Source organism: Carassius gibelio, chromosome A12 (genome assembly GCF_023724105.1).
Source record: "Carassius gibelio isolate Cgi1373 ecotype wild population from Czech Republic chromosome A12, carGib1.2-hapl.c, whole genome shotgun sequence".
Lineage (NCBI taxonomy): Eukaryota > Metazoa > Chordata > Actinopteri > Cypriniformes > Cyprinidae > Carassius > Carassius gibelio.
In genome coordinates, this window is record NC_068382.1 from 25,494,554 (window position 1) to 25,510,178 (window position 15,625).

Below are 15,625 nucleotides of genomic sequence, written 5' to 3' on the forward strand. Positions count from 1 at the left end.
TATTTGTTTGTTTGCTCATTTTTACTTTTGAACAGAGTAAAAAAAATTTGGAGAAAATAACTGAAAAGAGAAAAGTTTTTGGAATTTATTTTATTTTTGTTTTAGTTTCTTTTATGTGATTTATGTGAACAGAGGCTTATTTAAGTGAAAACTTTCAGAGAAAAAAAATATGAATTTAGTTATTTTTATTTATTTGAAAAAAAAAAATGTAGAGTAAAAATGTTTTTTTGAGAAAAAAACTGTTTATTTGTTTTTGTTTTTACTAGAAAATTTGGAATACTTTTTTTTGTATAGAAAAAGAGTTTAGAGGATAAAAAAGTTTTTAAAAAAAGTTTTTGGAATTTATTTTATATTTGTTTCAGTTATTTATTTGAAGAGACTAAAAATGTGGATTTTAATTTAACTTTTGAAAAAACAAAAATAAGAGAAAAACATTTTAAAGAGAGAAACAAAGTTTGATGAGAGAAAGAAAAACAAACCTGTGTGTTTCTCCCTCAGATGCGGTCAGCGAGCGAAGCTTGTATAATCACACACACGTCACGTCACATGTCTGTTCATTACTGCTGATCACCAGCTGGACACACATCTCCTGGATCCTCTGAGAATCCTTCATTCTGTCAGTCTGAAGACACACACACACACACACACTGCTCTCACCGTTGATTTGCCTTTGCGCTTCACTCCATCTGAGCTCTTACAGTTATTTTTATATCTAAGAACTGTTTGGCTGTTTTCTGTGAGCTTTGCTTCTGTAAATGTGTACAGATCTGGAGATTCGGCGTGATTTCTGATGAGGAACACCTGCGCTCACACAATCACCGCTGCTTGAGACACACATGAATGTGTTCGGATGATGTACAGTGGACGCTAATAATATTAATCATATTTGGACACCTTTATTTTACCATCTGTACATTAAACGTGACGCACCATCCATAAAGTACTGTTCCCTCATGGACTCGATGAGAGAGATGATAGTGATGATGGACCGTGACTGATCTGAGATCTGCATCATACAGTATTTCATTTGAGTTCTGTTTCTTCAGAAAACGACTGCGATCCAAAGATTATGAGATGATTAGTCCAGCTCATGCGGTCTGGGTTCTTGTGTTTATGATGTTGATTCTGTACATAGCTCCACAGTGACATGAATAAAGCGACTGGAGATGAAAGTGACTCAGTGAATCTTCTGAGTCGTTCTGAATCATTCGTGTTGTTCTGAACAGCAGAGGGCAGTGAATCGCAGTGATTCGGTCATGATTGGGTGGAAGTCATTATTAATTCATGATTAATCATTCTTTTGTTATTCAAGAAAGGTTTCTTTCTTTTTCTTATATTTAACACATTTTATTGCTTTTTTTTTGCCATAAGCAGACAATTTACTAAAAGCTTGAAAATATTACTGAATGATGTTTAGATTTTTTGCTAACATTAGTCAATTTTAATCTTCAATAATAATAATAATAATGCACTATGCACAAACCCATATAAATGATAACATCAACCACGGAACAAAACAAACTGATATTTCTCAAAATGTCTTTGATTCTCACAAAAAAAATGTTCAAGAGGGAGAATAAAAGCTTATTTCTATATTTTGCTTTCGTGTGCCAAATTTTATTTCACTTTTGAACATATTGCAAGTTTTACAGAAGTCCTTTACGAGCCGGAGAACATTATATTTAATAAATTCTACATACCAGAAATACATACATGTGCACATTCACATACTAGAAACAGCTACACGCTTAACATTTACACACGGAGAGATTTTTATTAATTGCATGAAAATGGTTTCAAGTTATTATGAAGCAGAAAGACTGAAATAGCATTTGTTCGTTTTACATTTACAACTTTAGATAATTTCTCGGTGCATTGGATTCTTAATATTATATATATTATAATATGTTTCACAGTATTTTGTGACTGTTGTATTTAATGTTGAAACCACACATCACTGGAGAGATGATTTATTCAGCTTCAGATCATGTAGAAATCTCATTTCTGAAAAATTGACACTTAAGACAACATTATGAGCTTATTTAGGATTTATTTTCTTGTTTGTAACAAAAAACAAAAAAAACTTTTAACTGATCCTGCATGACGTCTGTGAACGGGGGGGGGGGGGGGGGGGGTGATTTGTGTGCTGATCAGAGCCAATAGAAAGCTCTCAGTGTGATAAGATCCACATGTGAGTGACGTGGAGACAGAAAGCAGAGTTCAAACACACACACACACACACACACACACAGATTTATAGAGTCTCCTCCAGAAAGCAGCATCACAGAGCGAGAGAATCCGTCAGAAGCAGGGAAGAGGCTCTCGTCTGCTCGTCCATGGAGGATCTGCTCCGTCTCTGACCGTCTCTGACCACACACTCGTCCAGGTGAGGCTTGGCTTGTGCTTGACTGTTTGCTTCTGAGACACTGAGCAAAACAGGATTTATCAGCAAAATACTCTGCTATGATTTTATAATCATAATCACTCAGAACTAGCCGTATATCGATGAATCCGCTGATGCTTGACCATTCGGAGGATCAGTAAAAAGTCAGAAAATATCCTTCTGCATCTAGTCCAGCCTGTTATTAATGTTAAAAAAATATGACGTTTTTCAGCAAGATGTTTAATTTCCACAGTATTAATGTCACAATCTAATTATACATCATTCATGGAACATTTTATTTCTGCTTTAGTTGGATGTTTTTTTACACAATTTCAGAGAACATTTAAAAGTACACTTAAAGTAAATTTCGGGTGTTTGCAAAATGAAATGTTTGTATAACCAAGAAAAACTGATTTTAAGGCATTAAGTGTTTAAAATGTTTAAATATTTTGAACTATTAGAACTATTTGTGTCAGAACATTCAAAAGTAACATTTCCATAATGTTTACCAAATGCTAAAATGGAATGTTAACATTTGCACAAATAAGAAAAATGCTTAATTTCTTCTAAATAATTATTTTTAATAGTCCACAGTATTAAAGTCTTGAAAAACATCTTAAACCATTATCACAGACATTTATCCATCGTTCACTGAAGCTTTTCGTTGGATGCTAAAGTAACAGTTTTAAATGTTTCCACTGGTTTCAGAGAAGATTCAAAAGTAACGTTCCTATAATGTTTGTGAAGTGATCAAATGAAATGTATCTTTACAAGATAAACCTTTTTAAACCATTCTACAGTTGAGCATCTCACTGAAGTGAATGTGGAGTAGTTCTATAATAGTTCTAATGGATTCTAAACTGAATTGAGTAAACTCTCTGCAGAGAGGCAGATGGACATGAGGATCACATGTAGAGCAGCAGAGTCAAAATCAAACAGATCTTATCAAGATTTCTGAAATCAGAAGCGGTGAATTCAGACTTCTGTCCATCTGTCTCACGTTTGTCCGGCGTCTCGCTGTCAAACACAGACCCTGGCAGGAGCAAGATACAAGCAGAGCTAATCGACCAAGACCACCAATTACAACTCGCTTAGACGACGCGTGCACACACACACACACACACACCTCTAAACCATCAGTATGAGCTCTGGAAACGTGTGAAATCAGATAATTAGAGAATCTGCCGGCTCTTCATGAACGCTCGTGTACTTCGGATCTGAACATACACTGCACTACATTAGCAGAAACAGAGCTTTCCAGCTGCTGGCAATTACACGTGTGTGTGTGTGAGTGAGTGTCTGTGTGAGTGAGTGTGTCTGTGTGTGTGTGAGAGTCTGTGTGAGTGTGTGTGTGTGCGTGAGAGAGAGTGTGTGAGTGTGAGAGAGAGTGTGTGTGTGTCTGTGTGAGAGAGTCTGTGTCTGTGTGTGTGTGTGTGTGTGTGTGTGTGAGAGAGTCTGTGTCTGTGTGTGTGTGTGTGTGAGAGTGTCTGTGTGAGTGAGTCTGTGTGTGTGTGAGAGTCGGTGCCTGTGTGTGTGAGAGTCGGTGTCTGTGTGTGTGTGTGAGTGTGTGTGTGAGTGTCTGTGTGAGTGTCTGTGTGAGAGTCTGTGTCTGTGTGTGAGTGTCTGTGTGAGTGAGTGTGTGTGTGTGTGAGAGTCGGTGTCTGTGTGTGTGTGAGTGTCTGTGTGTGTGTGTGTGTGTGTGTGAGTGAGTGTGAGAGTGTGAGAGTGTGTGTGTGAGAGTGTCTGTGTGTGTGTGAGTGAGTGAGTGAGTGAGTGAGTGTGTGTGTGAGAGAGAGTCTGCATTTTGTGCATATTTACATATTATGGCAAACTATCTACACTTTTGGAAGAAAAGGTTCTAGATTGAACCCCACTGAACCTCTTTTCTAAGAGTGTAATTGGCTGATATTTGTGTCGCTTCCTGTGACCCCTCCCATCTTCCTCGACCCCAAACAAAGGTCACGACCTTTCCACTCAAATGGTTTTAGTAAGCAAACTGAACTTTGGCAATACTTCAAGACCCTCAAAATACACATCTTTTATTTATTTCAGACACTTTACTATTATTTCTAAGAGGGATAACCATTTTTAAAAAGTTTCAGGTTTGTATGGAGTCCAATTAAGTGTCAAAAGCATTTTTTGTAAAATGATCTATGGAGTTACATTAGTGTCAAAACAACTTTGTAAAATAGATTTAGCCTTCTCCCCTTTGCTGATGAACATTATGTACGTCTCTTGATCATCATCACAGCATTAAATACTCATCAGTTTTTCATCTGAAAGTGAAAGTTTTTCAAGTAAAAGTAATTTATTATGTTTGAGATTTTTCAGAGTAATATTTATGTCGTTTTGTTTTATCGTTTTGTTTTATAAATGTTTCGGAGGATTCACGAGTTATAAAATCATATTTCATTCCAACAGTGTTAATACAGAGAACTCTCAGATTATATGTTCTTATAAACTTCACTCATTGATATATTAAAATAAGGCTTCTCATCAGTGTAAAAAAAACAACATTTGCAGCAGTTTCAAATCTAGAGAAGAGATCCTCTCATACGGGAGCTTCATCTTATCAGATGAGGGAGAAACACGTCTGACTGGTCAAATAAAGCTGGAATGACTAAATCAAACACAAGCGTCTCCACCATCGTGACCTTCAGCAGCTCTGGAGACACTCCGAGACTCTTCGACTCTGTGACGCTGTATGTCTTGTGAAACAAATCACAAGGAGTTTGAGACGGCGCGAGTTCAGGGTCATGAGATTTATGAGGTGTCTGCACCGAGGCCACGAAATCAAACTCAGAATCCCCAACTACAGCAACGACTCTCATTCATCATCTTCATGCAAACAGCCCGAGTTCTGCTGACGGCCAGGAACAGCGAGCGTAGACGAGATTCCCAGAGCCGTCAGGCTTCAGAGAGGAAAAACAAAAGCCCGTCATTCCTGGAGATTTCTAATCAAGAACAGGAAAAGCTAAAAAAAAAAAGGAAGGTTCAACCTTGACGCTCTCTGGAATGAAAGCGCTGAGCTTTGATTCATGAAAAAAGCTGCTTTGTAAATATTTTGTTTATGGGAATGAATCACTCATTTGTTTTTCCTTCCGGCGATGCCACATCTGTTCTAAAGATGTCCAGCATGATTGACGGATTGCTCGCTCTCATCCCAGAGCTGTAATTGTTCAGGCTGCCGCCGAAACTCTGACTGCAGACAAAGTGACAAATTAAAGTTAATCTGTGACTTCCTGTCTTCACAGGAAACAAAGTGAAAGCTCAGGGTGAAATGCTTCGACCCCAGAAATAACACTAGGAGAGATTCAGTCAAACTGACCTGTCAGAACTGTAGGGTCATTTAACATATAGTCCCATTAAATGTTTTTTTTTAAATCATTAATCATGATTTTAAAATGTGAGTGTGTTTGTGCATGTGTAAGAAACTGAACTTCAAATTCAGGAACTGAACTGAAGCCATCAGATCAGTTCGATAAAATAGTTCATGTGACATCAGTGGTTCAACCATCAATTTATGAAGCAATAATATAAAGTTTATGAACCATGCATAATCTAGATTCAAACTGACTGTGTCTGCCTCCCGAACAACGCTGGGTAGATTGTTCCAGAGTTTGGACGATTTTGATATTCTAGGTTATAAAGGTTCCTAACTGATGATGAGGAATTAATGGGGCAGCTATCAAATGTTAGACAGTATATTAGGTTATTACTAGCAGAGGTTTTTGGGCTGATAATCTACTAAACAATTATTTTTATTTTTTTTTCAAATTTAGCATCCAGTTTGTTATATCAAGTATGCATTCCGTTAGTTTTGCGAATTGGTATGTTTCATCAGGCCATGAAAAAATATAGAGCTAAATATCATCGGAAAAACAGTGAAAGCTAAAACACCATGTTTCTTGATAAAAATCTCACAAGGCTAACATGTAAAGTGTGAAAAGCAACGGTCTTAATACTGAGCCTTGTGGCACTCCATATGACACTTGTGATCAATACCTCTTCTATTCGCCGTTACGAATTAATGATGGTCAAACTAGTAAGATTTGAACCATGACCATGCAATTCCAATGTTAATAAACAATTTTTTAGTCTATTCAAAAGAGGTAGATAGTGTCAAACGCAGCACTAAGATTCAAAAGTGCTAATAGAAAGATTAGTCTCAGTACTATGATACGGTCTAAATCCTGACTTTTATAGTATTCACAAAAATTAATAGACTTAGTAAAAAGATGTTCCTGTATTAAGCAACAAAAGAGAGCAAAAATATTGCTGATTGCATACTCACAGGGGTCAGGAGGTCAGCTGCTCATCTCATGACTTCCTGTCAGACAGGATGTGGATCTGATGTTTTAACTCTCTCTGTCTGTTCCAGGATGAGCTGTAAGGTGGCGCTGTGGCTGTTGTTCACCGGTCTGCTGTGTCTCGCCTCCGCTGGCCGTAAGACCCGTCCGCAGGGATCCATCCCATCACCCCACAAAGCCGTTTCCAACACCTCCGACCGGCGCGCACGCAAACAGGAAGTGCTGGCCTCCAGCCAGGAAGCTCTGGTGGTGACCGAGCGCAAGTACCTGAAGAGCGACTGGTGCAAGACGCAGCCGCTGCGGCAGACGGTCAGTCAGGAGGGATGCAGGAGCCGCACGGTCATCAACCGCTTCTGCTACGGCCAGTGCAACTCCTTCTACATCCCACGGCACATCAGGAAAGAGCAGGAGTCCTTCCAGTCCTGTGCCTTCTGCAGACCGCAGCGCTTCACCAGCCTCACAGTGGAGCTCCACTGCCCTGACCTGCAGCCGGACGTCCGCTACCGCAAGATCCAGCGCGTCAAGCAGTGTCGCTGCATGTCTGTCAGCGTGTCCGAGTCTGGGAAACAGTGAGATCCTGACCACGCTTCACTGGAAACATCTGCTGCTAATCTGAACTGAAAGACTGCAAGGCTTCAGCATGCCATCTTAAGACTGTCCTGCTGGACACCGGTCAATATCGGTCAGCACTAGTATCCAGCTGTCACCACTGATCACTGGTGGTCACCAATGGACACTATCATCCGCCATTAGTCTCAAACAGCTACTAGAGAGTGTGTGGAAACCGACTGATGTGCGAGAGAAGTCTCCACACTGAACTCTATGAAAGAGATGCTGCCACCTGTGTGATGATCAGTGATAGTTAACACCAAACATGCATAACTAGACTGATTATAGAGATTCTATGGAAATATGGTACAGCAAAAGAATATATATGTAGAGAAACAAGTGAAGTCTATATTAAAACTATTGAGTTCTATTCTCGTCTTCTGTTCTTGAAGAGTTCAGTCCAGAACTGACCTGGGAAAACTAGCCTTCATGTGGTTTAAAGTTGGGTTTCTCCATTGGTTAGTACAGTTATCTTGCAGTGGAGTTTGATTTGCACCATTTAAAAACCCTGGAAGACTATGTTTGAGAACCTCCAATGCAGATCCAATGCAAATCTGCAGATTTTTGAAGGGAAAATTGGTGTCCTGGCTATAAAGGCCCATTCACACAAAATAATAACTATAACAAGGTTTCAATTAATTGCTGTAATAAGAGAATAGTGGAGTCACATCACAACTATATGATATGATCAGAATTGCAAGATATGAACTCAGTATTGAATCCAAAATGTTTTGTCAGAATTAAGCGATATAAACTCAGAAATAAGAGAAAAGTCATTCATTCTCTGTATTTTATATCTTGTAGTTCTGACGTTTCACGGAATTGTGAAATTACATCTCAATTTTGAGATAATACCACACAGAATTGAAAAAGCGCATAATTGAAAAATTTAAACATGCACTTGAGAAAATTCAGAATTTTCTGTAAAAAAAAAAAAAGCAGTTGCATTTTTTATTTAATTGCAGAATCAAAGACAATTGTAAGATGTAAAAACATTTTTTTAGAGAAAGTTAAGCAAAGCAAATTCAGAATTGCAAGTAATATTAAGAATTCTCAGTTTTTATCTCGCAATTCAGACTTTTTCTCTGAATTATAAGTTGTCTCGCAATTGAGTTTCTTGTGTGCAAATGAAGTTTTCTCAGAATTAAGATAACTGTGAGATATAAACTTGGACATAAATTTAGAATTGTGAGATTTTTTTTGTCACTGAAACAGACTTGGGTAATATAGCAATAGATTTTAAAAGTGATTTTGCAAATAGTAATTTAAGTGTGTGCTTATAAATAAACAATGTTACTGTCCTTTGGTGTGGACGCTAATATCAGCCTTTTTCCTACGTGCATTATTTCCATTATCTAGAAGAGTGATTTACATTTAAAAGGACTATCCCTCATTTTGACAAACTATTTCCCTGCTTTGAAACCTTAAGTAAAGTCTGGGAGCAGAAGTGGAAAAAGGGAGAAAAGATCCACAAAGATCAAAAACAAACCGGGAACGAGACGCGTAGATGAGGATTTGGGGTGATTCTTATGGATTCCAGTGAATTATTTATGGGATAAGTTAATTAAAGCAGAAGAACAGACCATGACAATGCTATATCTGTTTGCCTTTTTGTTAATCCTATTCTTTGAAGTTTTTGGTGTGAATGTCTCTTTAACATGGTAAAAAACTGAGCTAAAAGTCCTGAACTCTTAATAGTGTCTGAATAATAACCAACAAAATGAACCAAAATGCTTGTTTGAGACGCGTAACTCAAGATCCACAAGATAAAATAAGATTCCCTTGGGAAATTTGTAAGTAAATCGCCAATCGTGTGAAATAAATTAAAATGTCTGAATTTATTAATCCCTTTATTTTACATAAATTACACTCTTCTCAAAACGTTCAGATACAAACAGTTATTGCACATGGAGCGCAGACATCCATCCACACCTCCGACACGCACATGCTAAAAACAAACTAATGTTACATAAAGATGTTAATATTATTTATATTAATTTAAAAAACATCCTCTTAAATACATCAAGTGAGTGGGTGAGTGAGTGAATGTGTGGATGCAGCAAAACCAGAAAACAATCTTGCATAATTTCACAAAAACACTGAGTAGATTCCTGATCGTTCGCCGCTGTCTGATCTGATTCATACTGTACATACTGGAGTGTCTCTTTCAGGTCCTGTAGGACTGGAGTGTGCTTTGAACATGTTCACTCAGCTGAAGACTACAGGACTAAACTGCACTAACTAGTGTTGGTTTAAAAGCGTCATATGATTCCGGTGCTTACAATGAAAATGCATCGGAAATCCTGATTCTCTATCCTTTTCAGATCTGTTAAAAATAAAACAACCTTTTTTGATGATATTGCTTCAGTCCTCCAGTATGTACGGTGGAGCAAACGTCTGATATGTTCATCCGTCTGAACACAGAATGTGACATCACATTTAGACGGCGGATCACTTCCTGTGTGGTACGGCAGATGGCAGATAACACTGAAGCTGCTGCGAGAGCGATTTACAGATGAAACGGCACGAGAGCGTCCGTCCGTCAGTCCACACCCGCCTCAGATCTTCATGCCCAGCTTTGCTTTCTGAGAAGAAATAAAGACGCTCATTAAGTCACATGCTGAACTGTCCAGCAGAATCTCACACAGCTTTCAACTCATTCAGATCTCAATTTCACCTGTCACAAGTATGGAGTGCCTCAAGGCTCAATACTGGGAACGTTGCTTTTCTGCTATCGTTTTGCATTAATGAGAAACTTTAAAGCTGCTTTGAAAACCAGTATTGTATAAAGTGCTACACAAATAAAGGTAAATTGCAAGTTTAAATGCACAACTGCATGATATAAACTCATAGATGCATTATAAAATCAATTGTAATATATAAGCTTATAACTGCGATAAAATAATTTTGAATTTTGTGATAAAAAGTCAAAAAAATTTATTCAGTGGCAGAAACATGCTTCCATAGTTACACTAATTATTTGACATTGCATGTGTATGATATTTCTGTAAAGCTGCACTTAAACCATGTGCACGGTGGATAAACAGACTTACGATTCCAGACGCGTGTTTGGGTTTGACGCTGTATGTGGCTTTTTCTTTGACCTGCCGAAAACACTCCTCCGCCGCCTTCAGCCTGAGAGACACAACATGAAGAGAAAAGAGGATCAGAGTTCAAATCAGAGTTCAAAATCAGACAATATACATAATATTATAAAAACTTGGACTGTATTATGAACACCATAAAAAAATATTACTTCAAAGAAAAAAAAAAAACTTGAAATTTTGCTGTGGCAACTTGTTGAAATTATTTCATTTTTACTTTGTTCGAGAAACTGAAAGAACTCACACCCCTCCCTCCAAAATATATAAAATCAAAAACAATACATTAAAAGCTAAAATGTGACGTGTCTCTCGAGTTTGTCTGATGCGAGTTCTTTTGGCATCGGGAAGAAGTGAATGTGACCCGCAGGGTTCAGATACACAAACCCAAAACTGCTCTAATCCAAGTCACTGTCACAAACTGTACCAGCTACCCACAATCCCCCAGGTTCAATGACACACACACAGCGTCAGTGGTTTGACCGAGTAGCTCATACAAACATACTACACATACAGCACAAACGCGTAAAGAAACATACTATACAGCAGATCTCAACGGGTTGATTGACTGTAATGCTGCAAAATATAACCATTATCATCCAGCTCTGATCTGATTAATGCAACTGTAAGACATGAAGATAAAGATTAACATTATGATTTTCAGCGGTCCATCTAACCGGATGGGAGACAGCTCTTCCTCGTGAACTTTAACTAGTCTTGACAGATCTCTACACTGCTTAATCGGAGCGCTCGGAAGTTATTAAGATCTGCCACGCTCTGTGACGATGTGCGGGTCATGAGTGTGGACGAACGCCAGGAGTTTCATCTCTGTGACCTTAAACCAGTGAATCAAACACACACACCATAATTGGCCATGTTTAGAGCGGAGATGAATCCTCAGACGCTCCTGTGTGATTCTGGAGTCAATGCATTATCCAGCTCTGTTTGAATGGCTTTAAATGATTTGTACGTATATTTCTGCCATTTGCACATAAACTGACAGTCACAACTGATAAGCTATTACTAAATATTGTAGAAACTTAATTTTCTGTAAAGATGCTTTGCAATGATTTTTATAATAAAAAACGCTTTACAAACAAAACCGAATTGAACTGAACTGCATTTTAAAGTGATCAAAAATATTATTTATAATAAGTTATTTTAAAATAAATGTAAGCATATAATTTAATAAAATGTATATATAAATAAATGTTTAAAAAAAAAAAATATTCACAAAACCTGAAAATATTTTTTACAATATAAAAAAATATTTGAAAAACTGTTAAATAAACTTGAATAAAATAGTATTATTGAAAATAAAAAAATAATTTGTAAAGTATTTAAAAAAATAATGATTTCAAAAATATGTTTTTTATAAAAAATAAATAATAATCATAAGAAATAATCAATCTGATGAGAATAAAGTAAATATTGCATTAAATTATTGCAACATTAAACCAAAATTGTTATATATCACTGAAAACCCACGTCATCTGTTTCTGCTAAATCCATGTCAGACACGATACAAAAGCACTTGCAAAGAATTGTCAAGGAAAAATTCTTAATATTACGAGAATTAAAAATGGCATTAAATAATATCTTACACTGTTCCCCAGCCAGCTGCTTGACTGGTTTCTCTTTGCACATGTACAGTATTATGTGACGCATTCATATATATATATTTTTCATATTCAAAGTCAGATCAGAAATGACACAAAAGCGGCGAAACGCAGCTGAAGCAATGACCTTGAGAGCTAAAGCTCATAAAACATGATGGATACAAGAGCTGTAACTCAATCACCCGTCCACTGCTACAGAAGAGCAGAGCAAACAGACGCGTGTCGTGATGTATTTGGCTGCTCCGGCCTTCTGAGCGCCTGACATGTTTACAGGAAGTAGAATTATGGGCAGGGAGATGTTCCTCCTACACATCAGTAGCAGCAACTTTAAACAGCAGAGAGGAAAAACATCCCGTGTGTCTGAGCCAGAGCCGATGGGACGAGGAGGAAGAGGAAGAGGATCCAGATCAGAGTGCTGCTTTCACTCCCAAATATGGTGTTACTGCGGCGCGGGTCACGATCTGCTTCACACTCAACCGCTCGTGATGGAGAGAACAACACAGTATCAAAGAGAGAGAGAGAGAGGGGTAAATGAGTGGAGGCTGCAGACGAGACACTGATGTTCTTTTACGAGCTGGATCCGTCAGCAGAACAGTTTTCCATTCTAGTGAAAGCGTCAGAGGTGTTTGAGACGCTGACTGACTTCATGCTCTAATATCATGTCTTTTATTACAAACAGGGTTTTTAACTGGACCCTATAAAACCACCTATAATCAGCACTGAGAAAGAGACTTAAAATGTCAACAGTATTTCTTTTTCTACTGAGTTTTTCCCTTCCATTGAGCTGCTTCTCCATTGTTTTTCTGTATAAACATGAGCTAGACGGACACTTGTGTCTCATGCATGAAAAAAATTAAACAAAAAGACAAATATAAAAAAAAGAGAGAAAATTAAAAAGGTAAAAAAGAAAAAGAACAAAAACAATAAAGAAAATATATTAAAAACAAAAAAGGAAACAATGGAATTAAAAGAAAAAAAACTTTTGGTAGCGTTGTGCATTAAAACAAAATTAACAAAAAAAAGAAAAATAAAGATTTAAAACAAAAAAAATAAAATAAAGAAAACCGAACACAAAGAGAAAAAATAAAATCAAACAAAAAATAAAATGAAATAAAAAAGAGCAACGAAAAATATAAAGAAAAAAAGAAAACAAAGATTTTTTTTTTTTTTTAAATGTAAACAAATCAAACAGAACCCCCCAAAAAAAAAAAAAAATAAAAATACAAATTTGAAAGAAAGAAAAAGGAACTCAAAGACAGACGAAACTCAACCCAACAGAAGTTCAGCTTTTAAAACGTGTCTCAAGTCGTTGTTCTGGGTTCCAGTGTCTGCTCTCACGAGTCTCACAGCAGCTCCTCTCCAGCGTGAGACGGCTTCGGCTCTCAAACCCAGACGGGGTTAAAGACACAAATACATGTGTGAGAGGAGCCGGGTCACGCTCAAAGCCGGACAGAAAACAAAGTGCTCAGCGTCAGACGGATCTGTCTCTCTTGGCTCCAGATGGAGACTTCTGTCCCCGCCAACAGACGACAAGCATTCATGACAAATTGGGGCCGAGCCGCAGGGAGAGACGCTTCTTTGGGCTTTTAGGTGCCACTGGAGGAGAAAGGCAAACACTTTAGCGGCAGATCGTCTGATTACGGGTTCAGCGCATGTCAGAGGAAAGCGCGTCCGTCTCTGGGAACTCATCTATCAGATGCCACGGCGAGAGACGAGTCTAGCAGCGCTCGAGCCGCAGATAAAGAGTTCTGTGTGTAAGAGCTGCAGGTGCGAGACGAGTCTCGTTTATGAGCATCTCCAGCGCTTCACTGTATACAGTACAAACTAGGAATATTCAGAGCCACTAGAAGTTATAAACAGTAGTTTTTTCCATATTTTATACAATTATTTCTCAATAGATTTACCATTTTCGTGTTCGGGTCATTTTTGACCCGGGTTTGTGTGGAGCCCCATTAGCGGTCAAAAATACTTATCTATGAAGCTAATTTAGTGTCAAAACACTTTTGTAAAATGCATTGCCTTTTCTTCGCATCTCTCACACTTTTGGGACTGAATTGTGTTGATCAACACAAAATTTTGACCGTTTTGGATCAATTGTGAGTTATGAATTTAAAGGAATTCCATTAATTCCACTGGGGTTCATGCTGATAATTCTCAGATGACGTTCTTATAAATTTCATACAATCAAATAATCAAAGATTTCTCATTAATATTGAAAAAATATATAAATGTCAAAAATCAGGGCTAAAAAGCAATTTTTTCAGATTTCCGAGTCATTTAAAAGAACACAACCGATACTCTTCTAAAACACAGCAAGTCGCCCACATAGGCAGTGTTTTAAGTGTTCTTCTGCTTTCTAAATCAGCGTCTCGCGCTCCAGAAGCCAGAGCCGCACCTGATGGATGTGAATTGCCTGATATTGCTTACAAATTAGGGAGCAGAAATCAGCATCATCCGTGTGCCGTTCCCACATGCGGAGGGCAAAGGAAATATAATTTGGTGCGGGCACCCGAAGGGTCAGACCAACAAAACTAAAAGGCTGTAATCTGTATCTGAGAGGCGAGCAGCGCTTCAGAAGAAACCCGATCCGAGCGCGGTGTTTCGGGAGAGATGCAGAGATACGCGGCCCGCTGAGGCTCGTCCTCATGAATTATGTAAAAGCGTCTCCAGTGATGGGCTGAAGGGGATCATTTGTATTTGTTGACTGTGTTATCGCGACGCAGCATCGCAGCACTGGAAGCTAACGCGGCCGCGCCGGTACTCTTTTCATTAGCGGGGTTAAACATACAGACAGGGTTGATTTGACGCACTCTCGCTTTGAGAGGGAATCTTAATGTGGCCGATATAATCTAATATTAAACACATGGCACAGGTTATGGGAGAGTTCGAGAAAGATTCAGACGGCACACTGCTCTCGCTCGCTCCAGACCAACATCAGTCTCTACAGTACCTTCGTCTTACAGAGATTATATTTAAACACTCTTACACTCAACAACATACATTTACTAGAAATGCTAAATGTATATTAAAACGAAAAATAAACACGATTTCTTTTTGAATTCAGTTTTTTTTTGTAAGCCCCTCAGCAGATATTTGTTCATGTTTTAATCATAAACTCACTTCATTTTGATCAGTTTCTCAGAAAACAAGACTTTATATCTCCTCCTGTTTGAAATCTTCGGTAAGCGTGTCTTGATTTATGAATGTTTAGCATTCAATCTTTTATCAACACACACACACACACACACACACCCTCTCGCTCTCTCACACACGCACACTCTCTCACACGCATTCTCACACACATTCACTCTCTCTTTCACACACACACTCTATCTGTCTCTCTCTCACACACACACTCTCTCTGTCTCTCTCACACACACACACACACACACACTCTCTGTCTCTCTTACACACACACACTCTCTCTCTCTCTTTCTTTCAAACACACACACACACACACACACACACACACTCTCTTTCTCTTTCTTTCAAACACACACACACACACACACTCTCTCTCTCTCACACACACACACACACTCTCTCTCTCTCTTTCTCTTTCTTTCAAACACAAGCACACACTCACACTTTCTCTCTCACACA

The 15,625-nt window shown here is 38.2% G+C and overlaps 3 protein-coding genes across 10 annotated transcripts in view; 2 read left to right on the forward strand and 1 right to left on the reverse strand.

Moving 5' to 3' along the window:
• rgs7b (regulator of G protein signaling 7b) overlaps positions 1-1,172 on the forward strand; it is a 35,303-nt gene extending 34,131 nt beyond the window's left edge. For 2 of the 6 annotated variants that reach the window (XR_008186183.1, XR_008186184.1), the window contains exons 18-19: positions 499-616; positions 766-1,172. Coding sequence is in view for 2 of the 6 variants with exons in the window: in XM_052612055.1 (XP_052468015.1) it covers positions 766-840 (75 nt within the window). In the remaining 4 variants the exon portion in view is untranslated. Of the gene's footprint in view, positions 1-498 lie in introns of all 6 variants that reach the window. The other 4 variants (XR_008186182.1, XM_052612056.1, XM_052612055.1 and 1 more) reach the window with 2 other exon arrangements.
• The window catches only part of LOC128025575 (formin-2), a 123,833-nt gene that overhangs the window by 79,635 nt on the left and 28,573 nt on the right, over positions 1-15,625 (reverse strand). For 2 of the 3 annotated variants that reach the window (XM_052612050.1, XM_052612049.1), the window contains 2 exons: positions 10,356-10,437; positions 9,122-9,887 (listed from right to left, as the gene is read on the reverse strand). In XM_052612050.1, coding sequence (XP_052468010.1) covers positions 9,861-9,887; positions 10,356-10,437 — 109 coding nt within the window. In that variant the 3' untranslated portion in view covers positions 9,122-9,860. Of the gene's footprint in view, positions 1-9,121; positions 9,888-10,355; positions 10,438-15,625 lie in introns of those variants that run through there. The other variant, XM_052612048.1, reaches the window with a different exon arrangement.
• grem2b (gremlin 2, DAN family BMP antagonist b) lies at positions 2,223-7,672 on the forward strand. The gene is made up of 2 exons (XM_052612065.1): positions 2,223-2,386; positions 6,765-7,672. The coding sequence occupies exon 2, from the start codon at positions 6,766-6,768 to the stop codon at positions 7,264-7,266; it is 501 nt and encodes a 166-aa protein (XP_052468025.1). The 5' UTR covers positions 2,223-2,386; position 6,765; the 3' UTR covers positions 7,267-7,672.